The sequence below is a fragment of the Augochlora pura genome, chromosome 6, assembly GCF_028453695.1.
Source record: "Augochlora pura isolate Apur16 chromosome 6, APUR_v2.2.1, whole genome shotgun sequence".
NCBI classification, from domain to species: Eukaryota; Metazoa; Arthropoda; class Insecta; order Hymenoptera; family Halictidae; genus Augochlora; species Augochlora pura.
In genome coordinates this window covers 9,189,572-9,214,637 of record NC_135777.1, presented here as the reverse complement: position 1 = coordinate 9,214,637, position 25,066 = coordinate 9,189,572, and the positions used below count along the sequence as shown (strand labels likewise).

The 25,066-nt window shown below is 35.7% G+C and overlaps 3 protein-coding genes and 1 non-coding gene across 8 annotated transcripts in view; 3 read left to right on the top strand and 1 right to left on the bottom strand.

Moving 5' to 3' along the window:
* Positions 1 to 17,569, top strand: part of LOC144471054 (synaptic vesicle glycoprotein 2B) — a 40,237-nt gene extending 22,668 nt beyond the window's left edge. For all 4 annotated transcript variants that reach the window (XM_078182747.1, XM_078182749.1, XM_078182746.1 and 1 more), the window contains 9 exons: positions 11,632 to 11,873; positions 13,025 to 13,084; positions 13,147 to 13,230; positions 13,806 to 14,130; positions 14,434 to 14,555; positions 14,721 to 14,959; positions 15,398 to 15,839; positions 16,078 to 16,365; positions 16,449 to 17,569. In XM_078182747.1, coding sequence (XP_078038873.1) covers positions 11,837 to 11,873; positions 13,025 to 13,084; positions 13,147 to 13,230; positions 13,806 to 14,130; positions 14,434 to 14,555; positions 14,721 to 14,959; positions 15,398 to 15,839; positions 16,078 to 16,365; positions 16,449 to 16,504 — 1,653 coding nt within the window. In that variant the 5' untranslated portion in view covers positions 11,632 to 11,836 and the 3' untranslated portion in view covers positions 16,505 to 17,569. The remainder of the gene's footprint in view (positions 1 to 11,631; positions 11,874 to 13,024; positions 13,085 to 13,146; positions 13,231 to 13,805; positions 14,131 to 14,433; positions 14,556 to 14,720; positions 14,960 to 15,397; positions 15,840 to 16,077; positions 16,366 to 16,448) is intronic.
* On the top strand, positions 7,636 to 7,708 carry Trnar-ucg (transfer RNA arginine (anticodon UCG)). Its single transcript has one exon. It is a non-coding gene; the product is annotated as a tRNA-Arg (tRNA).
* Positions 17,570 to 18,195: 626 nt separating the features above from the next.
* Rpl17 (ribosomal protein L17) lies at positions 18,196 to 19,505 on the bottom strand. The gene is made up of 5 exons (XM_078182750.1): positions 19,384 to 19,505; positions 19,044 to 19,130; positions 18,760 to 18,919; positions 18,495 to 18,665; positions 18,196 to 18,404 (listed from the first exon to the last, which is right to left on the bottom strand). Exons 2-5 carry the CDS (start codon positions 19,122 to 19,124, stop codon positions 18,256 to 18,258), a joined length of 561 nt encoding a protein of 186 aa, XP_078038876.1. The 5' UTR covers positions 19,125 to 19,130; positions 19,384 to 19,505; the 3' UTR covers positions 18,196 to 18,255.
* Positions 19,506 to 20,288: 783 nt separating this feature from the next.
* LOC144471042 (uncharacterized) lies at positions 20,289 to 24,970 on the top strand. 2 transcript variants are annotated; one of them, XM_078182724.1, is made up of 8 exons: positions 20,289 to 20,385; positions 20,447 to 20,563; positions 20,896 to 20,958; positions 21,026 to 21,163; positions 21,221 to 21,382; positions 21,450 to 21,747; positions 21,824 to 21,984; positions 22,070 to 24,970. In XM_078182724.1, the coding sequence occupies exons 2-8, from the start codon at positions 20,516 to 20,518 to the stop codon at positions 23,192 to 23,194; spliced, it is 1,995 nt and encodes a 664-aa protein (XP_078038850.1). In that variant the 5' UTR covers positions 20,289 to 20,385; positions 20,447 to 20,515; the 3' UTR covers positions 23,195 to 24,970. The 2 variants fall into 2 exon arrangements, with proteins under 2 accessions (XP_078038850.1, XP_078038851.1); XM_078182725.1 differs by having other exon boundaries at positions 20,309 to 20,563; positions 22,070 to 22,220; positions 22,536 to 24,970.
* The last annotated feature ends 96 nt before the right edge of the window (positions 24,971 to 25,066 follow it).

Below are 25,066 nucleotides of genomic sequence, written 5' to 3'. Positions count from 1 at the left end.
TGGTTGAACGGAACGATAATTGCGCATGCTAATGTTTATTGAGAATGTAGTATCAACGATTTTCAGTTATTAAGTAACTGGCATCGGCATTAGTTTGAAAAATGACAACTCGCGCAATAGTATATTAATTGCGAATTCTATTTTCATAAGGCGCGTGTGCAAATCTTTCGCGGTGATTGCAATAGAAAATTGAATAATTCATACGCTCAAAGTTTTGCTCTGCGTGCTGGAACAAAAATGCGATCGGCACGAGTGAATGGGAAAATCATTCTCCGATTTGGACATCGTTCCTGATCACACGGATTCCGCAATACGAACGCGAACACGTCTGTCTTGGTTCATTTCGAACCAACCACTCGTTTCCATTCTTCTCTATTACGATCGAATAAGTTGTTATGATCTCTCAAGCTTTACTTTCCTCCCCGGACTGGCTTGTAACCAGACAAGAAGAAAAAAATACCAAGACACCGGAATGCGGTTGGAGAATAATTAATTACCAGATACGCATGAATATATTCACCATTCATCAGCGCGTGGTGATATCTCATTTACCAATGCCCCACTGCACCGGCGTAGAATTTCCGACTTTATAAATCACGGCGAACTGCGAATGAAACGGCGGGCATGGAATCGGTAGACTCGACTGCGACTACATTCTGCACGCGTTTCCGGAAGTGTCGCAATTGCCCGGTTGCGAAAACTGGTTGAATCGTCGACTCTCTGAAACTTGCCTAAAATCATCCCCCAAAAATTCCTATGAAGTCAGGCTTATTTTATCATCGCGCGGAAGCAACGAGAATCAACCCCGAGAAATTCTCACAAAAGTGATTCGATCGCTAAAACTATAGAGTTAAAATTTATTGTTTTATATTTTAAAATATGGCTCTTGTGAACTGGTAAAAAATCAGTGTTATCCTTATATATTTTAATATTAATATAAATATTATGAAAAGAGAAACTGAAAAACCATAAAGAATATAAATTTAACCCCTTGCGCTATCGCTCTTTTCATGCTGTGACGATTAGCACTTATTCGTACTTAATAATTTTGCTAATAGGATCAGACAAATGTTTTTCCCTATATTGTCGTTACTTGCCTTCGTTTCTATACTTTGATAACAGAAGAATTTATTTTTACCACAACGTAAAAGAAATCAATAATATTCATATTCAGTAGAGCTTGCATAAAATCTTCACCACGACTCTAACTCGTTATTATAGTCCAAGGGGTTAATATGAAAATCTTAGTAACATTCAGTTTGTTCGATACATTACAATGAAAAAGAATTTCCGAATCTAGTTAAAGATTAGCGTTATTGTGTTACCTTGTTATCATTTCGAAATAGCCAAGATCTACAATGTTGTTTCCTTGTCCACATTTGTTCCGAAATAATTCTGCAAACGATTATCTAATCTAAAAGGAGACAATTTTGACGTCTAACACGTTCACTTTGAACAGTTCCGTAATATACGCTATTAGGCGCACACCCTCTGCTGACTTATCGAGTCGCGATATTTATAAGTACAGAAACTTTGTGATAAAATATTCTCATACATTCTAAGAATGGTAATTCTAAAGTTTCTAAATTACGTATGCTATCGATTAGATGGCATCTAACGCGCGTGTACGTAGTTCACCGATTTGGCCGTTCACGTATTTTGTTTTTGTATTTATATATAGTATTGTTCCAGTATTTTCGAAATCGTTCTCTTAATATTTTTCTAGTGTCAAGGCGGCACGTCCGAGGATGCCGCCGCGAAAGATCGCTAATAAGAAAAGTGGTAATTGTGCAAATGAGAGTCCATCTCGCACGATTCGAATAAATATGAAACGGTAAGGAGAACCCCGTGTGCTTAAAAAATTGACGGCGCGTCGATTAAAGAATGACGACATGTGTGTTTTGCGAAAATACATTATGTATAAACTATTACACAGAATAATATTGCGAATGAATAATTGTGGAGCTTCGGTTGAAGTCGCGTATAGTTGAGAAGAACAAATACTAAAAGTTGCTTCGCAGCCGGTGAAATGACATTCAGTAGTCTTCCAAAGGAGACTTTTTTTTTTCTTATTTCTCGTAAAAGAGTCGTCGAGTTTCAGCGTGTCGTCGCGAACGCGTAGTTTTAATCTCGAAATTTCTAGCGGATTCGGTTGTAACACAATAGAACGTTTTCTCTACGTTTCGCAATTACCGGTCGCTCTTATAGTTCATCGCGGCTCCGACATAAACGTACCCCAACTAACACGGATCACTCAAGTTAACACGGTTAATCCTAATACGGCCTCAAAGTTTAATTTAGAACCTTTCCTTATCTCGAGGCTCGGCTCGCGCTGTCAAAGCCGTCTCTAAATTGTTATTATCAGCCTTGACTGTGATTGGATTTTTTATCGGCAATTCAATGGAAAGTGTTGTGAAAGGGTCTGATTCATTACGGGCAAATAGATCCTCCACGAGTTGCCTTCTACGTCAATTTAAGGCTATAATTTCGACGAAAACTTTTGTTGCCTTTTGCGTCTTCGCCGAATTTCTCCGTCGCTCCGAACGGAATCTCGCGATATCTGTACAGGACGATCGCTAATTTTTGTCAACATATTTTTCTACCAGCGTACGAAACAGCTCGTCTTCGTTTTCGAGCATGCACGTGTCGGCGAGGTTCACGTTTAGTGTTAATAAGAGACAAAAACATTGACCTCGTCAATATTTACGCGGAATAGCAACATAATTGACAGGTCAAACCCCGATATAAACCATTCCAAAATGCAATTTTAGTGAATTTGATCACTGTATGCTTTACTTATCGTATCTCGAAACTCCCGTATATCGTTTTTCCAAATGACTTTCGAATCGTGTTGACAAAGTTTGTTCGATAAGATCTGAAACACCCAGTGCAGCAAATTTCCGTCGATTATTCAAAAAATTTTCGTTCACAAAATCATCCCTTTTTCTTTCATTGCGCCTTTTTGTAAAACGATAATTAATGGTTCACTAACGGTTTGCGATTCGATTGTGCAAACAGTTTTAATTTTCGTAATCTTTTAGAACAATCTTTGCTGAGAAAAGTGCATCCATTATTATAATATGAAATTCTGCGCGACTCGATTGTACGAATAGTTTTCATTTACGTGGTCGTATTTTTCCTATTCGTACTCCATTTTATTCAACGATTTTTGCTGGCAAAAAGTATATTTAATATATAATATAAAATTCAGTGCGATTATTCATAGAGTTTTAGTCCTATTTCGGTGAGAATAACTGCGGCGTGATAGCGAGGAGATAATGGGGTGGCGGAAGATGGACGATCAGCAAACAGGCTCGCACGACCGCGATGGATCTTAAGGATGAATCGGCGAAACGTTTGTCGAAAACGTGTCAATTAGCCGAAGTGCCCGTGGTGCGAACCAATCTTAACGAGTGTGATGACACCGCTTTTCAGCGACGGCACCGTTGCCCGCCTCCCCCAGGCCTCCCCGGTAAATTTGTCGGCAACGAGACTGATTATTATGTCCTTGCGAGACTGACGATAATTACAAACCGCCTTACTTTCAGTGCCACACGCTTGACACGCCGATTAGAGCTTTCGAGAGCAGGTTGGCCTCGTTTCCTCTCTTCCACCATTCGATCCGCGATCACAAGTGATACTCGAGGCTCGATCGAAATCTGCGACAATAGATCGCGTCCGCTCGAAGACCGTTCCGCGCGCGCGAACGTCAGCTTCAAGGGGTTCGATCGTTCGACGTTAGAGGCCATAGCCGCGTCGGAACGATCATTTGACGAATGCTTTTCATTTCAAATAGCAATCGTTCGACTGTGAATCTTTAGGCAAGAAAAATAGCATTTCTATTTTCTTTTTACAACGATTAATCTTTTAGCATTCAAAGGAGACATTTTCTCATTATTATTAATTAATATTTTTCTTGCCTAAAGATTCACAGTCGAACGATTGCTATTTGAAATGAAAAGCATCCGTCAAATGATCGTTTGATTCGTCAAATGATCGTCAGAGTTTGTCAATAGAGCCAGATAATTCTTATTTCTTGTATCGTCTTCATTTACTTTCGTTTCTAGAGACTTTGGTAAGAGAAGAATTCAATTTTATTTCGATTTGGAAGAAATAAACGATATTCATATTTATCAGATCCAGCCTAGAATCTCGATCACGTGTCTGACACGTTATTATAGTGCAAGGGGTTAATTTGTACGTTCTATACATTATGTTTGTAAATGCATAAAGATCCGCAGAGTTCGTGCATTCGCGATAGAAATAAGTGGATGCAATTTGTAAGGATAACAAGATTACAGGAAATAAAGCGTGACGACGTATTACTTTCGATGTACGGAAATTATTAACGTAGACAGGAAGTCCCAAACTGGGTTTTTGCTTTTTAGAACAGGTCTTTTTTATTTTGCATAGGGGGTTCGCAGTCAGTAATTACGAAAAACGAAAGAAATGTTTCTAGTTACGTTTCTAGTTACATGTTTCTGGTTACTAGACCGCAGATTTGATGCATTCGTGACAAAAGTGATTAGTTGTAATCTTAAAGGAAAGGAGGAATGAAGGAATAGAAGAGCATCGACTCATTACTTTCGATTCGTTGCGATGATTATAGTAAGAAAAAGCTTCCTAAGAAATTGCTCGTGTTCCTTGCAATAGATGCAATTGTTCCATACAAATCTTTGCAACATTTTTATCTTGCGTGAAGATCCGCGATCGAATTATAGAAAGTCGGAAGTAAATCGAAAGATTATGTCACCTTTTAATGTTAACAAGTCGAGATAATTGTGTTAGTAAATTCTTTTCATGTTTTCACTATTTTCGTCTGATCATTTTTCTCACAAATTTCTAAATGTTCATGTTATCGATAACGGCTAATCTAGAAATGGCCACAAGATTTCACTCAATTAAATAAGCATGGTTTATTTCCAATGTTATGAAAATATAGAAATGTCAGTATACTCAATTACCTTATAACAACAGAAATGTTCACGGCCGAGTGACCGAATAAATCTTGAAATCATCTCGCAATTCAGTGGACGGTAGACGATAGTATCTGAGAATATCATCTGCATCAGTATGGTGCCTGCGTAGGGCAGTACATAACCATAAACCTTTATCATTGGGAGACACTTGCAAACTCGACACTCAAGATGAACCTTGACTATACTTTTAATCACTTTCGAAAGAAAATACGTGACGCACGTTGCCAACCATAACTAAACTGCCCGTTCCATCCATTTGTGAGAAAAGTAAGCGACACAGAAATAGAGAAAAGCTCAGGAGATTTCAAGTATATGCTATTATTTTAACAATATCAAATATTGTATATGTTATGTATTGATTAATGAAACACAATGTTTATTTTCATCGCTTTTATTTTCCAAATAGAATGTACGTGTTTATTATATATTTTAAGATCATTTAACGGTAATATTCAAAAAATCACGTCTCCTACTTTTCCTATTTTTCTTATTTTTTTATTGCAACTGATTACAATTTTTCGTACATGATCCAGTAAACGAGTCTGTCTGTGATCTCAACAAACTTCATGTAATTCGGTCCAATTTTAAGAAAGTTATTTCGTTTGTTATTCTGTTCAGATAATTTCGCGAGCCACCGTGTATACGCGATATTTTATTCGTCAATTTTCGGTGCACCGAACGTTTTCGAATGGGCACTAACACTTCTGGTACCTTCTGAAGGTATAAAAGGTTCGCGACTCCGCATTGAGGTCGTTGCACGCCGGTGTAATTAACTACATGAGTTAAATTGTCAATTATCCGTTGCGAAATTGAGTTGAATGATCCGGCTGATGTAATTGCTATCGTCAATGATGCGTACCGCAGGTGCAACGTGTGCACGCACTTGACAAAAGGGAGCGAGTTTCGCTCGATCACGTTTTCTACCACTGTTAATTGATCCACCGGATAAGATTTCTAGTTAAACGACCTATTTTTTGCGTAAAATTGGGCCGCCCATAGTTAGTCGCCCGGTTACGCAACAAGACGTCGGAAATAAATAACCGCCATAAGGATGTAATATTCTCGACGGAAATTACTACGACTACGATCTAAATTTTTTTTTTTTGTTTAATAGCCATCGATGTTCTATCGAGCATGAGACGGATATCAGTCAAACGAGAATTATCTGTGCTCTTCTGAACATGAAGATCGAGTATTCAAGTTTTGCGGTAATATTTGGTACAATATATTATTTCTTGAAATATAGATAATGCCGTCGGGAACAGTCGAAGCAAACTGTCCCATAATATAAGGGTAATTATCTTATAATATTTAATATTTGTAGTTTCTTATAAAACACGTTTGCCAATCTCTGTATTCCAAATTTCGTACACAAGATGTACCACAAAACTCTTGTCGCAATTTTCTTGAACGTTTCTGATAGTTTGACACGAAGCTTGCTTGTGTATTTCACCATAATTAGTGTACGTCAGACATTATGAAAAAATGGTGAAAACTTTGTTGTCAGAAATGACCCAGGACCGCTGCCGAACCGTTAATAAACTCTCTAAAATGTCTTATTTGTTAAAAAAATTTCAAAGCTGATATTGAGAAGAAATAAAAAGTGGCGTCTCGGTATTAAATTCGTCCGTCTCCGTCCGCATAATTTCGTAAAAGACAATTAGGATGATCACGATCCGCGCATAGTCTACGGAAAGTTTCGTAGAGACGCGCGTGATATCGCCTCCTTACCGAGTATTTGGTACAGGATGTCCGTCAATGTCTGCTAATATTCAGTCGTTTTCTAGAACGGCATTAAGCCACGACACGCCTCCCTCTCAATTACATAGTTGAGACTTCAGGGTCTGCGATGTAACTGGCCAAGGTATTGAATTGATATTTTTCTGGAAATTGTGCCGCCATTTGTAAATCCTTGTCTAGATCTTGAAAATTTCTCGGGTCCTTAAGCTGCACGTGGCTTCTTTTGCCAACAAAAACATCATTTCCTTGTTCAACTTGAAATTACAATCAGCGCTAAGGAAATAGTTTCAAGTTTTGCTAATTGTCTGTTACACTTCTTGCTTCTTTCGCAAAAACGTAATATTTCAGTTGTAAAAGTAACACAAAGATCGTTTATGCGATAAAACGATAGTTAGAATATGCAGTATTAATTTATTGAAACAGACAGAAAGACGTAGATTGCGTTAATCCGTGTAAAATTCGATTTTATTTAAAAACAATGCTTGATTTTGAATTATCTCTCGTTAATTTATTCAAGTTACTCACAATAATTGCTTCAATTATAATTTAAAATGCAAACAGATTTGAGAAGAGAATTTTATTGGCTTGAATAATCAATTCATGTTAGTTTACAATACCGACACGTCGCATGATTAATAATAATATATCTTTAATTGTTTAACAATCAACAAGCATACATTAGTATAAATATTGCAAGAAATAATTATTAGAAGTATATTCATCTTCATTTCAATGAGTAACGTAGCTTCAATTTCTGTCAAAAGATAATATTTATGTAATATACGAATTCTATGAAGTACTGTTGCAAATAAGTTGTTTGAACTTCAACGTATCGACGTAATTTAATAATAAATAGTTCCGGGGGCAACAGATCTTACAGTATTGAAATAACAATTTCAGGAAACTACCCTTCAACGACCGTGTGGCCTAACGGATAAGGCGTCGGACTTCGGATCCGAAGATTGCAGGTTCGAGTCCTGTCACGGTCGACCATTTCTTTTTTATTTTTATTTTTCATGCCATCTCAAATATTCCACACGCTTTCTATGAAATTGTAAATGAAAAACGATTTATTTCATTTTCTTCATTATTAATTCACGATTATTCGCTAAATAACCTTTATCGTCTAACCCCGCTAGAATTTTAGATATTATTGTATTACCTACGCCTTACTTGTAGAGCTTTAGAAATTATTGCAAGAATGGTAATTTTTTATATTTTTTAGAATTTATTAACATTGTTATAAACATGAAATTTCAACTGTGTATTCCAGTACAGAGATATTCGAAAAATTCCAAGAACCTGAAGTAACGAAAAATGTTTTCGAATAAAATAATTTGTAACACATTCTACCCGTATATGTAAAGAAAATATTAATATTACAAACAATACAAAATAGAAAGGGAAACTCGAGCACACCTGCACGTGGAACGCCACGTATCTGTTTGAACTTTTTCACCGATATTCGCACCATCCCATTTCGCTTTTTATATTGTCCTGCGAGCCTATTACAGTGATTCGACAAACAGCGTGTGATTCCGATCGTTCAACCGTGACGACGCTTTCTTCGAAACCCATGGGGATTCGATTCCGGTCTATGGTAGCAAAAAGAAGAAACACAGTGGCGAACAGAGACGGTTACGTGCATCGGATCATTACGTCGAACATAATAGAATTGTGGGAACACGTAATAATTAAAGCGATCGTAGCGTGTTCTATTTGTGTGTTAAACGGGTGCAGTCATCTGTAAATCAAGGTCGCGGCTTTGTGATTTCATGCAGGAACAAAATTTTTTTTTCCGTTCTAGTGTACTTTGCCATTGCCTAATTAGAGTATACTAGGGGTACAAACATGATGCTATATGTTTCAAACATGATGCTCGAACAGTTTCGTGTCAGGTTGTAGATAAAATTAAATACATTTTATTTATGTTTGCGGTATGTGTACCTGCAATACAAACGTAACCTGACATAACGAAATTGGGTCGCAGTAATAGTGCGGACAGGGTGCTTCGACAAATTCAAAAATTCGACTAGTGAGCAAAAAATGATACGAGGTGTGTAAGCATAATCGTAATATTCATCGACAATGCTCTGCGTTAACGAGACTCTAACCATCATAGAATTATCTTGGGAACGGGCATCGCATTGTTTGTATAACTGAGATCACAAGACGTTAACCAGAGGAGATGCTCAACCTCTTTCGCTAGAGTAATGTTATGCACTTGGCGCACTTGCCAGATTGCCAACGCAAAAAGCCGAGCATATTAAAACAAATTAATCGTCTTATTATTTGATATTCACCAGAACGACTCTTCTAATCGATACTACAAATCTTTTCCTGCTTCAGTACTCAACGAAACAATTGGCGAAAACGAAAATTTGCACGGAGCTTCACGGTTTTACTAACAAGTATCCCATCGTTATCCTTCTGAAAATTATATGTCGAGCCGTAATAGATTAAATCATCTCCAACGCGTTCTCAATACCGCCGGAATGCTTTCTTAAATCTTGTTTTCTTTCCTTGATTACCAAATCAATTACTTCAAGGTAAACAATTGCGTCGCGTATCATGTTACGGGCTTAACGCGGACGCATTGTTCGTTGTGCGTTGGCCAGCAACGCGAATCACAATTACACTCGAAACACATGTTTCGTATGTGTTGTATTGTTTTACATCGTTACAAATTACCTAATAAATCGTTCATTGTAGATAAAAAGAGCACGCTCATTTTTTCTATGATTTTAATGTTTAAATTCGAATATTTATAAGTACAATATAATATAATAAAAAATAAATAGTAAAAATAATAACAATTATTATTATGAAACAATAAAATAAATGTATAAAGAGTAAACAAAAGATAATACCGCGTGTATCCTTTAATTTAAATGTAACTTTAATATTTTGTTGGAGAACTGTAACGATAAAGTAATTAGAGCAAGGAAAGTACAAGAGCGTAGAGAACATAGCTATGAATCTTGAATTGATAGGAAGACGTGCAACCTTTATACAAAAAGTGCGTTCGCTCGTTAACGCTCGTTTAGCAGGATCTTGGATTCGAAACGAACTTGGAGCACGGAACCTCACGGACGTATTCGTCATGCGTCTCGCAAGTTGCACACCGAAAAGTGCATCACAGCTACGCGCTGTGCCGTCAAGAACGATCAAGGGTGGTCGCCATCTTCGTAAGTGCATGAGTTGCCGTAGTGTGCGCCTTGACGAGGCAAGGAGCACCTTTAATTGTAGAATATATTCTGATTCACTAAGCGTGAAATATGCGGTGTCCTTCCTTCGCTTGGATCAATCTGCTTCTGGAATGTGTTACGGTTAATTCGTAGACTGGTTTCAGTTGTTGCTGATATTATAGTCGAACCAGTTAGCCTCTCGTTGTATCGTACAAGCCACCCAGACTATTTACTCGGCTTTTCAATAATATTTTCAATGAATCTTGAAATACTTTTATCTTTATCGTTACACTTCTTACCAGTTAAAAAATATTATAATCGATATAGGTTTTGAATGCAATGATATATTAAGATTCGTAAACATTAATTATCATTTATTACAATATGTCAATGTAAAGACCCACAGCTATTAATAAATTATATTTTCCACTCTATCGGTATTTAAACAATAATATTTATTTAAGACGTTTAGAGAAATTGAAAACTATTCTTTATGCATTTTGTTACAAAATATTTACTATCCCATCTACGCTTATACGGTATTTTTATTAATTAGCCATGTAAAAGTATGTATGTCGGATATAAGACACGGCCGAAATTTGTTTTCCCATTTCGACATGTTTCATGTTCCATCGGAGGCTCCTCTTTCTCCGTATCGTAGTGTTGCAATAACGTTCTTATCATCTCTTGGGGGGGACGATAAAATTCTCGGCGATGCGAATCACGTCCCAGTCTGCAGCCGCTTTGTAAACAGACTCTATTGTCATCTCCGTCGTTGGGAAACCACCAAATCGTTGCCATTCAAATCGTTGCGGCCTACGCCCATTATCAGTGGAATTACGAATTAGCCCTACTTAACCCCTCGATATTGATTTCTAGCACGTGATCGTTCCCCGCCATAGGATCATGCGTTTCGATATAAAAACAAATAAACGTGGCTCTTGGTCTTCCTCGTGCCCAAGATCAACGCCTATTCGCGCTCGATTATTCGATCCGATGCAACTTTATTTCAACGATAATAAAGGCAACGTGTGGCAAAAAATGCAACTAATTCAGAAACATAACTAAATAGACTGCAGATCTTTGCACGAAATAAAAATGTTCTTCTGCGATTTTGAGTAATGAGTGTCGTTTGGCATGTTTATTATGTTTATTATATTGATTATTTACTGTTTCATATAGTTTCATAGTTTCTTCTAAATGTACAAGTGAAGTCTAGAGAAGATACCAGGAATCAGTGAGAATATTGTTACATTGTTTTCGCTCTTTTGAAGTTATTAAAACAAAGAAACGCGCTATAAACTGTCTTCCGTTTCATGTAGTTCATAAAGGAACTTTTTATTTTCCATAAAATCCTCAGTGTAATGAATAATAAAATTGCAAATATTTCTTCCGTTCTCAATTATTCAGAATAAAATGACTGCACTCGAAGCCATAATCGGCTGGCACTCAGAACTCAGAAACTTCATCCTATCTAGAACATCTTGTAAGCGAGGAGAATCGATAATTACTAATCATTAAATGCAATGAATTTGTAGTTATGGTAATGTTTAACAGTGTCGTGCGGTCGCTGTTCGAGCGCGAGGTTTTTGGGATCGCAAGGGGTTGAAGAACGTATGGTCGCTATCACATGTTGCCACCCAGCTGGCCATGAGTACACGTTAACGTAAAGCGTCACTTTTTCACTTATGTAACGAGAGATCTGATTTTGCGTCGTGTTTCAGCTCGCAAGTGAGCGCAGAACCTAGCCCCGCCGACGAGCAGCAGCAGCAGATCAGCGCAGATTCAGCAGGAAGAATTCGCCGAGATCCAACAAACCGCGAGAACGAGATCAATTTAATATCGATCGAAGCCCATCATCGAGAACGAAGGTTTCTTAGCTGACCCTATCACCACGCCAGATTCACCCAACTGCGTCGATATCGTAGAATGGTAGAGAGTGAACCTGGCTCTAAGCACAATTATAGTACGTATCCCAAAATTATTACTTTCAAAAACGAAAAAGAGAAAACCGATAACATTCATCCAAAAGACATCGAACAATTTCAAACAGTTACGCTAAATATTTATTGCACACTGAATATTTCCGCACCTGAACTATTACGCCACGCTTTTATTATTTCTATACCACTACGATTTATCAATTATCATCTGCCCCTTGTTATTTGATCTCAACGGCAAAATCAAAGACGCGCAATTTGCACAGAACATTTCGATTACTGCTTGATGGATAAAATGTTGTTATCTCGTTTCTTCTAAAAAGAAAAGCAAGTTTAAGTAGAGGTCGTTTCACTGAAATAGTTGTCAAAAAGGTCCCCTTTTGTACTCTTACATTTCAGTTGAAGTATTCGAACCATAGTTTCGCGTCTTTGCCAGGGTTTTGATCAAATTTTTGCCGATCTTGAAAATTGATCAAAGACACCGAAAGATAAAACGAAATTGCACTCTCCTTGGAGAATTCACGTGCGTTCGACAGGAAGTGTGGGACACAAAGTCCCCTGCATCGGTCACGGACTCTCCAGTATTCGGCGGTAAGATCGAAGTGTGCCGATGTGCTCATCGAAAATAACGATCGGATATCCGAAATGCCTTCGGCTGGAAACAAGGGAGCTAGATTAGTGCAAACGAACAAGTTTTTTTAAAGTGATTAATTGTGGACACGTTCGATCGCGAGCCCCTAACTTGCAGAACGAGCGGAGAATCTTTGCAGATCCATCAAAAGTCCGCCGAGGCTCTGCCTTAAGATAAGAGCGTGGGTCAGCGAGACAATGATTTCGATGTTTCCAGTCTTGGGCCGTATTCGAGCGATCGATTAACGACCTTTTCAGATGCGTGACAGTTTTTATGCTCAGTCGGTCGACTGTTAATCGGCCACGGTTCGTTGAAACACCTCAGTGCCGCGGTTCGGAGGGTGTCAGTTGTGGTTAACGAGACTTTCAAATTCGCCGGAGAAGGTTAATAATTTTGGTCGACGGTCGATGATGTCTGCTTAAAACGCGAGGCGATGATGTTCTAGTTAGCGAGCGTATAACAGGCTCAGGTGTTAACGCGAACGACAACGGAACGAAGATATAACATAACGACGATACTACAGGTGTTTGAACTTTTCTATTTCAGAGTGTGATGTAAAAGACGAGCGGCTAAACGGCTGTAGCTCCAAGGATCTCGAACTTGCCCGTAGGTAGCAATTAGTAGCCCGTTTGTCAAGCCTCTTAATTCAGACGATTTTCTTGGTGCAGGTATTGGAACGAAGGGCAAGACCCTAGATCCCGAGAAAGGATCCTACGCTAAAGCAGATTTCGAGAAGGCTATTGAACTTACCGGTGAGTTTCGTCGAGCAATTCAGCTCGGTTCCTCTTTCTCTTTATCTATACTTCGTTTCATATTTGATAAAAAGACAAACTCGTATTATGAACTTACTCGTATTACAAAAGAGTTGTGTGTACCTAAGCGAAAACCGACAAATCTGGTAATAAAAAATTACGAAAATTATCCAAACACTGATCGGTAAATTTCTCACAAATTATCCCTTAGTTGTAAACAAAAATGGACAATTTTTTTAAGAGAAGATACGATTATTGTTTATTTTTTTTAATACTTTCATAGTTGCCGATTATCAATAATTACAAAAACGAGCCACAAGGTTCGGATAATCGTATCTCTTCTTCTTCAACTGTCCATTTTTGTTTACAAGTTGAGAAACAAGTTAAGAGAATTTACTGAAATTACAAAATTTAAAAAAGAAAGTATAAATTAAAAAGTTAAACGTTGGCTGTGTAAAGGTTTCTTTCGTTGTAATGTTTAGTACATAAGCGATGAAGTATTATGGAGGATATTATGTTTCCTGTCGAGGTTACTTTAAAAATAGTGAAAATTTCTATGTTTGTTGTTTGTTTAGACTATGGCAAGTTTCATTACTTCCTCCTCACGGTATGCGGCTTCGTCAGCACCAGTGAGGAGATGGACGTGATCTCCATGTCCTTCATACTGCCAAGTGCACAATGTGATCTGAAGCTCGACACGCAAGCCAAGGGATGGCTCAACTCCATCATCTTCATCGGCATGATGGCCGGCGCGTACGCCTGGGGCTCCATCGCGGATGCCCTGGGCCGTCGAAAGGTTCTCATCGCCATCTCATTCGCGAACGCCGTTTGCATCGTAGCCTCCAGCTTCAGCCAGTCCTATGAACTCTTCATGCTGTTCCGTTTTCTTAACGGCGCTGCGTAAGTAATCGAATCGTGCGCGCGTGCGAGCCTTTTCGAAAGGCATTTCGACGCTTATAAGCGATATTGCTGATTTCGGCGATTCTTAAAAAGTTGATGAAAACCGTCCTGGCAAATTTTCGTGCCGATTCTTTGAACTACAGAGATTTCTTGTAAACCTGGTTGAGGTCATTTATTAGAGATTTCAAGGCCATCGGAGTTCTTTTTAAATGAAGTTACATGTTTTCGTTATTGTGACGCGATAAATAAATAAGTCGCTCAATTAAATATGTACATGATTTTATAATCTTTCTGTGATTTTAGTCTCGGAGGCAGTGGACCTGTCATCTGGTCGTACTTTGCAGAGTTCCAGCCGAAGTCTAAGCGAGGCTCGATGTTGTCTTTCATGGCTGCCTTCTGGACGCTTGGGAACCTTTTTGTTGCTGGCAAGTTTACTTTTATTACTGTACCCTATTCGTCGCAGTAACAAGCTATTACAGTACACTAGAAGTACATGATACTAATATTCACTTCTGTTAATAAATTATGAAACGTTCTAATTGAGGTTCAATCATTGTACACCTAAGAGAAATCGGACAATTTTTATATAGGCCTAGCATGGTTGATCATCCCTAATGAAATCGGCTTTGTGAGTGCATCGTTCACGTATAACTCCTGGCGAATCTTCCTGCTGATCTGCGCTGCTCCGTCGTTTATCGTCGCGGGGCTGCTCCTGCTGCTCCCTGAATCCCCTAAATACCTCTTGTCCTGCGGAAAATACGAGGAGGCGCTCGAGATCTTCCGCGGGATCTATGCCATTAACACTGGCAAACCGCGTGAAAGCTACACGGTAAGTACATACATGTACACAAAAAAGAATTTAGAGACAACGAACATCGAACTTTATACATTAGCTGGATGTAAAAACCTTTTGGCAATTGTGAAAGCATCTTAGAATTTAAAAGCAGTTTCAGAAGAAATCGTGTCGCCTGCTTTAACTGATATTAACAACTTGCACTGGAATAACAAGCCTTAAGGTGTCACTAAAAATACCTATATCGTTTTTTCAAAGTAATTTTTACATTATTAAATTTCAATATTAAGGTGCAATGTAAGAATAATACTACATTAAAATACCATATAATGTTAGTTTTCACGTTGAAGTAGCTTCAAGTTCAAAGGGTTAATAAGATTCTCCCCATACTATTTACTGTTACTTACATGAAGTAATTACTATTCATACTGTTGGCATTCTTGACATTTATATTATTCTAATGTAAATATGCAGGTAAAAGAATTGATACTCGATGGCTTCCACGAGCCAGAACCGGTGAAGGTCGGCGCCGAGAAGAACAAATGTAAAACAATACTCGGTGACATCGTGGAGAACAGCAGACAGCTATTCATCTCACCGATTCTTCGCTTCACCATAATCTCGATCATCATCAACTTCACCTTTCACATCGGTTATTATGGTCTGATGATGTGGTTCCCAGAGCTGTTCAATCGTTTCGACGAATTTCATCGTGACCACGACGGCGTGGTCGCATCGACCTGTGAAGTGACCGATTACGTGGTTCAAAAGGGTGCTCACAAAATCGAGAATCTCTGTTCGGATAAAATCGGTGCCTCAGTTTTCTTGGAATCCCTAATCACTGTAGCCTCCGCTATTCCCGCAAATATCGTCGCTGTTTTGGGAATGGACCGTCTCGGCCGCAAGTTTTTCCTTGGTGAGCAACCAATTTGTTTCCACCTCATATTTGAGATTAAACTGGAACATAAAATCTTGTAAACTGATGCATGTGTAACTAAAGTTCATGAACGAAGTGGTAAGCGTTTATAAAAAATATATTATTATTACCCCTATTACTATAGGGGTAGGTTTGCGGGCAACAATGTAATAAACAATGAATAGAAGATGAAAAGAAAGAAAAATGTCGAGAATTGATAATCTTGTCTTTTCTGCAGTGTTTAGTACGTTTTCGTCGGGATTATGCTCGATCGGGTTGTACTTTGTGCACAATAAGTACCAGAACCTGATCGTGTCGGCCATCTTCAGCGGTGTGATAAGCTGCGGAAATGCAGCACTGGACTGTCTAATAACCGAAGTTTTCCCAACCCATCTACGTGCAACTGGAATTGCTATTTCCATGGTCGCGGCGCGGCTTGGTGGTATTATTGGGAACATTGTAATAGCTCAACTTCTGGACATATACTGTCCAGCACCGACCTTCATTGTCGCTGCTCTTCTAATTGGTAGGTCCCTCCACGAAAACGCCTGTAATAATAACTCAATTTTCTAAATTAAGAAAAATTGTAATGCATTTCTTTCCTTTCAGGTGGAGGATTATTGTGCTTATTCTTACCAAACACAACTCGTGAACCACTTTCTTGACATCAGTGGAAAATTCTATCAAATCTAATTGAATGTACAGTCATGTATACATTTCTCAAAGAAAATTTTAAACGCGCAAAACCGGTGCCCCCCCCCCCCCCCCCCCACGCTCATCTTTTTACACAAATTTAGTTTATGAATGGATGATATTACAAACAACAGTATTGTTATAATCAAGCCATACATTCCTATTTTACATATCAAGATCAAACGGTAATCAAACAGAAATCTTAGGCGATAGGAATCATGATAATGTAGGGTTACCATACATTTTAGGGAAGGTAATCCATAACACGTCGTGAACAATCAACTTCAATATTAAAAAACCTACGACTTATAATGTTGTACATATATTTGCTTATGCATACAACAAATTGTTTTGTAGCCCGTAACCGCTCAGTTAGAAGTATTTAAATTCTGGACGTAATTATAAAGGCAAGTTTTGCAGAAATAAAGTAATTAAAATACAAATTTAAATTCCTACGATGTAATGAAGTGTTCAAAGTATTTCCTATATACTTTCAAAGCACTAGACCCTGAACAATGCGTTCCGAAATGTAAAAGCGTGAGAATTTTGTATACTGATATTAAACGTACAATGTAGATACAGCACTTATAAGTAGAGATCATTTTTCGAGAACATTTTACTACGCACTTTTGTATGTTTCATCGTTCGTTCAATGTGAATTGCCGTTGTAAATTGTATACTCCTACATATTTCTAATTTAAAATGTAACAATTGCAAGGATTTGAAATATAAAAAAGAAATATAACAATTAAAGAATTATTTCTGTGATATTCAATTAGAAGATACTCAATTTCCTGTGGTGAAGATTATGATACGATATCGATATCGATACCTCATACGATATCGTTATAACAAATTCTTTTAAACCCTCTTTGAGGGTTAAACAAATATTTTCAGGGCACACGAATCGTCGAAGAAAATTTCTGTAACCATATTACCTCAACAGCAAACACATTTGTTACATTGAATATAAACGAAGTATTGAATATTTGTTAAAGCCACAAATAATTCTTGTCGTAAGGAAAGTATGTAAATGTATTAAAAGTAGCATGATCCAAAATAATATTTTTAGGATACATATATGTTCAAGAGATTCTTTCGCATTTGTGTAATGCAAAAAAAAATTATTTATTATTGCAAATATTGTGTACGGATAATTCTTACCATTTTTGCCATAAACTTTTAAAAATTCAAAAGTAGCGCCATTTTTATCAGTGACTCCGTTTTTTAAGAAATTTCAAAGCTTGATTTAGGGATGCGTATAGCGCCAATCAATGTAGTGACAGAACGCTCAAACTGTTCGCCATACTACCTACAGTCGATATGAGCGAACAGTTTGACACTTTATCATTACACCAATTGGCATTGTACAAACCACCAAACCCAATTTTAAGACTTCACCACAAGTGGAGTCACTTATCACAATTGGCGCCATTTTTCAAGTTTTAGAATTAAATTATCATTTTCAAAAACATCAAATGGTGTTACCGTGTAGTTACAGAATGTTTTCATCCAATCTATAATTTCAATCGTAATGTGGAATCATTAAGAAAAATCTATGGCAAAAACAGTCAGTTTAAGCTATTAGCATAAAAGTAATTTAATTTCTAAAACTTTATCCGCCAATTGGCAAATGGTAGGATATAAATAAGAGCAAAGTAACTAGAGAACAGTGCAATCTTCATTTCCCACAATACATTCAATATCCAATTAGTAGATAAAATTATTCTCTCATCATCTTTTCCTTTTGCCTTGCAAGCTTCTTCTTACTGGGTTTCTTTTTGGAAGGCTCCTCTTCTTCTAGACTCTTGACAACAAATGGTTCTTTCTCTGTCAAAATTACTTCAATGTGACATGGAGAGCTCATATACGCTACACAGAGACAAATAAAATTAATTAAATCACCAAAATTCTTATGCAAGTATTCTATACATACAAAACAAATGCACTGCGAATACTTACGATTGATACGACCATGAGCTCTGTATGTCCTTCTTCGCAAACAAGGAGCATGATTTACTTGAATATGATTAATCACAAGTCTGTCAATTTCCAATCCACTAACATCGGCGTTACTTTCTGCATTTTTCAACAGCTGGAGTAAAAATTCGGCTGACTTCTTGGGCCAACGACCTAAGACAAGAAGTGTTCATTAATAGCTGCAAATTTTGAGGTTAAGCAAAGCCTTTTGATTTAATAAAAATATTTCTCAGTGAATCAAATTTACCTTGCGTAGTGCCGAATTGTTTAGCTTGGGTACATCTCCCGACACCACCATTGAATCTACGGAATGGGACACACTCCTTGTGTTCAATGACATTTTTCAAATATTTCTGCGCTCTTCGCAGAGGCATGTTTTTAATTGCACGTGCTGTCTCATGAGTGTTCTGTAACACAAATAGTATATAGTATTGGCGAATTCATTGAACGAAATGAGCCGTCAAGACTAGTTTTGTAAACACACGCTACTGCAATTTAAAGGTTAGATTAATTAGTGAACAATAAATGTACCTTAAAATGCACTCGCAAATTTGAGCCGCGTGCTCTGCACGACTTGGTCGCATTTTCCGGTTCGTGAGAGTAACGTCCCATAGCGTTCTGGAATCACAGAAAAGTCACTGGCAACCTTTATCACGTCAGCGGCCACCGACCTAAATGTCGCAGCCCGACCCGTCACGCGATTTAGAGTCTGGTCAATCATCATTTATCAAGTAACAAAATCACACTTTTTCCAATGAAACAACGGTTCTTGATCACATTTTTAAGAATCTCGTCTCATCAACGCAATTATTCACGGAAAATTGCAGATGCAGATAGATTCAAAAACTCTTGCGACTCAGGCTATACGTACCTCTTAACAGCACGATTTTAAAGGAAAAGACATCACGTGGGCAACTAGAAAGAGACTTCCTGTATATCCAGTGCTACCAATTTTAAAGCGTTCAGAACAGAATACAGTAATGGGACCTATACGCTTTCTTATTCCTTAAGCTGCCGAACGCATCCCCACCATTTGAATGCACATCCAATCCACAGTGGATCCTACCTTAGCGATGAATCATTACCTAATCAGAGCAAAGAAAATTTCTATGTTGACCCTCGCTAGCGGATCATGTTGCGACCTGAAGCTGTAAAGGAGTAGATCTTATCACTATATCTACGTAATCTATCAATAATTTGTATTACTAGAAGAGAGTTTCTAGTTACATTCTAGCGTAAAAATTATTATCATTTATAATGCACTACATTCATAATAATACTTATTTTGAGATACTTTAATTGGAAATTAAGTTTATTAATTTCAAATTATTTATTACGATGTGTCTTATACCTTCTAATACTAACAAAAATAACATTAAATTTATTATGTATTAATCATGATAAAATTATTGTATATATTTATGAAGTTTGGTTGTTTTAAATGGGTGCAGTTACTTTATAGAAAATAGAAAGAAATTACTAACATTTAAATTAAGGGGACATCATTTATATGCATAATTTAATACTCTGGAATCATACGAAAAGTAGTGTATGCTTTTGAACGATATAATCTTATATGGATGTACATATCAATAATTAAAAAAAGACAAAGCGTATTGTTCAACGGGACACGTTATATATACATTTGCGTGTATAGATCACACAGTATTTATTTCTGCTACATGTGCATTGACTCGTCTATAGTGGGAAAATGTTACTATACATATACTGATCCACTTGTACGTATACACCAATAATTTAACTTCGTAGTACTATATACATACACTGGTACATATGCTTTGTAGTATTAAGTGTTGACGCCAATGTTACCCGTAATTGTTTGTCATCATACCTTTTCGAAATGTAAACGATAGTAAGTAATTGTATGTTGTGAGAGTTATACATTTTTTATGATTTGAAACGATCGTGTGCAGGTGTAAACTCACAATGAATTAACGACCACGATTATATGTCAAGTTCAATTAAATGTCAAATATTAAAGCATGGATGTTGCGGACAATGCCGATGGATCTTTAGATCCTCGTATACAGGTGATTATCTGTAATGACGCATCTTCTATTTATATGTTTCTGATATTTGCAAGTCTGTTTTTGATAATAGCATAAGTATAATCGTTTATATATGTAAAATAATATAATTACTACTTGCGACGATGATGCCTAACACAGCCTGGTACCATGTTCTACTTTGCTTTCACTTCTTCGTTGAGGAGTTTATTTTATATAGAATATGCGTTAATTAACAAAATCAAATTAAAAAAGAATAATTATGATTAAATTAATATCTTTTTTAATTTTTCATTTGCATAAAATTATTTGCCATAGTGTATTTAGTTTTTAAACAATAAATAAATACATTGTAGATTGAGCTGGAAAACTTGAATGATGCTACAGATGACATAAATAAACTTGAAACGGAATTAAATGTAAGTTATTTTATTGAAAAAGTTATCATCACTACTAAAATTAATATAAAATATCTTTTTTGTTTAGGAAGCTCATACTGCGTTTAGGCAGTTGTTGTCTGAAACCACAAAGAGATTAAAGGATATCGCAAACAAAGTGGGAAACAGTTGTGTTGAAAAAACAAGATGTTATTATGATGCTCTTGAAGTTGCACGTCGTGCACAGGTAAGAAACTGTGTGATAAATTTGTGTGAATATTAAAATTACTAATTGATTGTATAGGTACAATGTCAACAACAAACTCAATTATTTCAAAGAGCAAATGAAATTCATGCAGCAGCGAAAGAAACTGTAGCTCTAGCTGAAAGTAGATTTATCTCGCATCAACATGAATGGAATTTTGACCAGGCGTGGCAAGATATGTTAAACCATGCGACTCTTAAAGTAAGTTGAATACAAAATGTAGAATCCATATAGCGTGTCTGATTTAGTCTAATGTATTTTTATTCAGGTAATGGATGCCGAGAATCAGAAAGCAGAATGTGCTAGAGAGCATCATAGACGTGCAATACTGTATGATGATGCTGAGAAAAAATTACTACAATTGGAAGAAAAACATCATCGTGCTATAATAAAAGCACGTCCATACTTTGAAGTTAAAGCTCAATGTGATCAAATGCTAGAAACACAAAAAGAGAGAGTTGAATGTATACAGAAAGCAATACAAGTCGCAAAAACTAATTATGCCACAAGTTTGCACAGATTAGAAGAAATTAGTAATCAAATACATCAACAACGGCGAGATAATGGTACTATTATTATTTAGATTAACTGAATCGGTAATTGTTTTCAAGGATATTATTTATGTTATTTTGTTTGTTTTAGACTTTATAGCTAATGGTCCTCGAGAACCGGGTGTTGGTGCGGAACTAGTTAGTCCACAAAAATCTCTAAACTATAATATGGAATTTAATCAATTAAATGACAATAGAATAAAAGAAGTTACGACCCATCCACTTAATAAGTGTAATAGAACCGAAGAATATGTTAGTAAAATAATTTGTAACTTTGGTTTCATTTTAATATAATTTAGTTGTCGAGAAAATTAACAAATTTTATTGTATTATACAGAATGCTTGTCAATCGGAAGAAGATACAGAACATCTTGGGAAAAGATCAGTTGATGGAAGCGAAACAATATCTTCACAGTGGGAATTAGAATTACAGACTAACATGAAAAAATTGAGCAATTTGTCCCTTGAAAATGCTCATGACACCGACAGTAAGAAATTACAATTTTATAATGAAGACAGTACAAACTCAAATAATTTTACATCAGGATTAAATAATAATTTTTCACAGACAAGAGAATTGTCTATACATAGTTTAAATCAGTTTCAAAAATTATTAAAGAATCTACAGGCTTTAAAAAATCCATTGGCCAATATATCTTTACCATCACCTGCTGAAAGATCAAATGCAACAAAAGACCCAACTGTTGATTCTGTCGTATTAAACAAACGTAAATTTAATTTTAAAGATAGTATATCGAAATCGTTAAGTAATAGTCCAATAAAAATAAATCTAATCAAATTAGGTTCAACATCTACTGGAGAAGTGGAAAGTACAACAGAATATGTGCCAAATAAAAACTCCAAATTTGGCTTTAACAATAACAAATTGGAAAGCAATAGTGACATTAATTTATCTTTGAATCATGATATCAATTCCGTAGGAAAATATCGAAGTATGAGTGATATTTTAGATAATAAGACTGATAACCTTGAATTAAATAAACAAATTTCAAATTTTAAACATACTGACGCTCATAAACATAATATGTCTACTACAAAAGACTCACATAGTGCACAATTGAATACACAAAATAAGACGGACTTACAATTACAGAAAAAAGTAGTTTCGACGAAGACGTGGTTTAAATCTAATTCTTTGCAATTTTTATCTCATAGTGCCAGTTCATCTTCAGTAAACTCGAAACAAATTACTAATGATAGTAACAATCATTTTACTACTAAAGAGACAACAATAAAAACACCAAATGAGCTACCATTGCTATTACTGCTTGATAAACAGCATTTATTAACAAACGGTAAAGGCAGAAGTTGTAGCATGATTAATTTAAATGATAAGAGCAATCGTGTGTTACTAGACAATTTACATTTAACGAATATTAGACCTCTGAGTATTGAAAACTTGACAAACCCTGAAAATAATGTATATTCCAAAATTTCTTAATAGCACTTAAAAGTTACAATCAAATACAAAAGAAATGTGATAATCTGTATAATAAACTTAACACGTGATCATTCTGAGAAAATTGATAGGTCATTGTGGATAAACATTATTACTTTAATTTTGCAAATATGGTTCACGTTATACTTTTTTCAGTGATGTAAGAACTAAATAGTATTAATTTTACAAAAGTTTCCTGCCAAATAGGTATAAATTTTACATCATAAAATAAACTAATAAAGAAGATTGTTTACTAACTATTTTGTAAAAAGTATTGTTAATTTACAATTTGTTTCTTATTAGTTTTTTATGTACAAAGAATTCTGCAATCTACAATATACACTTTTATGAATATGTTGCATACTACAACAAATTATGCCGTGACATTTTTCTGAAAAGAAGAAAAATAGACAAATAGCACAACAATGCTGTTTCTTGTAACGTCTTATTGAAACCATTTACTTTAGCAAAGAACTCACTACTGATAATTTTTGTATGTATTATGTTGACACTAGATCTTGCCAATTGCTTGATATTCTGTATATATGCATATCAAACATTACGCTTCGGCGAGGCCTATTATATTCTTAGAGCTTCTTACATTGATATTGTATTACCAAAATATTGTTATTGATAAATGATTTGTACTATCATCTATTTTCTATGTAACACTACCGTATTGTAGTTTAAGTGGAAATTTAGTTGATTGATTTTGTTTGTTATAACGTTTTATAATCGTTTTAAAATCTTGTTATACATTTGAATAATTCTCGAATATTGTTCAACTTGAAAATTCTGATTTTAATGAATCTGTGTAGTGTTTAATAATGAACGTATATGTACTAAACATATTTTTTTATTTCTGTAAAACAATTTTAATTGTATCAACTTCTTTCTAAATATTTATCCTTTATAAAATACCATGAAAACTGTCTACTTCATAAGAACAAATAATGCATACATGTAAACAATTCGCATATCTAAAATGCTTTTTCATCCTGTATCACACATTATAAAATTCAAAAAATGAAAATATAGGAAGTCTGTTTTAGTACATCTAGAATTTCATTAAAATCACAATTTCCAAACCATGGGGCTCGTTATGTAAATTAATACTTTCATACTCATTAGTAAATACTCGCCATAAATGTTTTTTAAAATTGTTAAATTATTCATTCCGTCAATAAACGAAAACGGAAACAAATGAATCTAAGATCTGCGTTTGAGAAGCTATATGAATAAAGTTATAAAAGCATAAATAAAAATAGTGACATTACTATATGAAAATTCTAATCTACAGTTTTGGATGGATTTTCAAATATTTGAAGGTATCAGAATGTGACAAAAAATACATGTGTCAAAATGGTTCCTCAAATGTAGATGAAAAATCATACGTATCGAAGTTGATCTCGTTGATGAACGAAAAACATTGTTAAATAAATTATAGCAAATCGAAAATATAAGGATTTTTGTTAATGAGATTATGAACAAAATTTATTTATATACGCATTCCTAGGATCTATATTTAAATATAGCTTAAAATATACATATTATATTGGAAATTATTCATAAAACTATTGGAATGTGGAATGTTCAAGAACTTTGAGAAAAATAATTTGTGAGCAGTTGACATTGACATTGATATTATATCATATTTGGTAATACTTCTGATTTTCTTCTTTCCTAATTGTAATAAATATCAATTTATTAATGAGATGATTTCTTATTGTTATAAATATGCCATAATGGTTTCATATTAAATCTTTTTAAATAGAAAAAGTATTTTCCTTAATTTTCCTTCCCACAAGAACATTTACTAATGATATTTACTTTTTATGTGCATGATACCCCGATTATCGTACACTATTTTAAAGC

Coding starts and splice junctions, on each gene's coding strand:
- Rpl17 (XM_078182750.1), bottom strand. CDS start 19,124: ATGGGACGTTACTCTCACGAACCGGAAAATGCGACCAAGTCGTGCAGA. Junction 18,920..19,043: donor ATTTGCGAGTGCATTTTAAG/GTACATTTATTG, acceptor TTTGTGTTACAG/AACACTCATGAGACAGCACG. Junction 18,666..18,759: donor ACAATTCGGCACTACGCAAG/GTAAATTTGATT, acceptor TTCTTGTCTTAG/GTCGTTGGCCCAAGAAGTCA.
- LOC144471042 (XM_078182724.1), top strand. CDS start 20,516: ATGGATGTTGCGGACAATGCCGATGGATCTTTAGATCCTCGTATACAG. Junction 20,959..21,025: donor AACTTGAAACGGAATTAAAT/GTAAGTTATTTT, acceptor TTTTTTGTTTAG/GAAGCTCATACTGCGTTTAG. Junction 21,164..21,220: donor AAGTTGCACGTCGTGCACAG/GTAAGAAACTGT, acceptor TTGATTGTATAG/GTACAATGTCAACAACAAAC.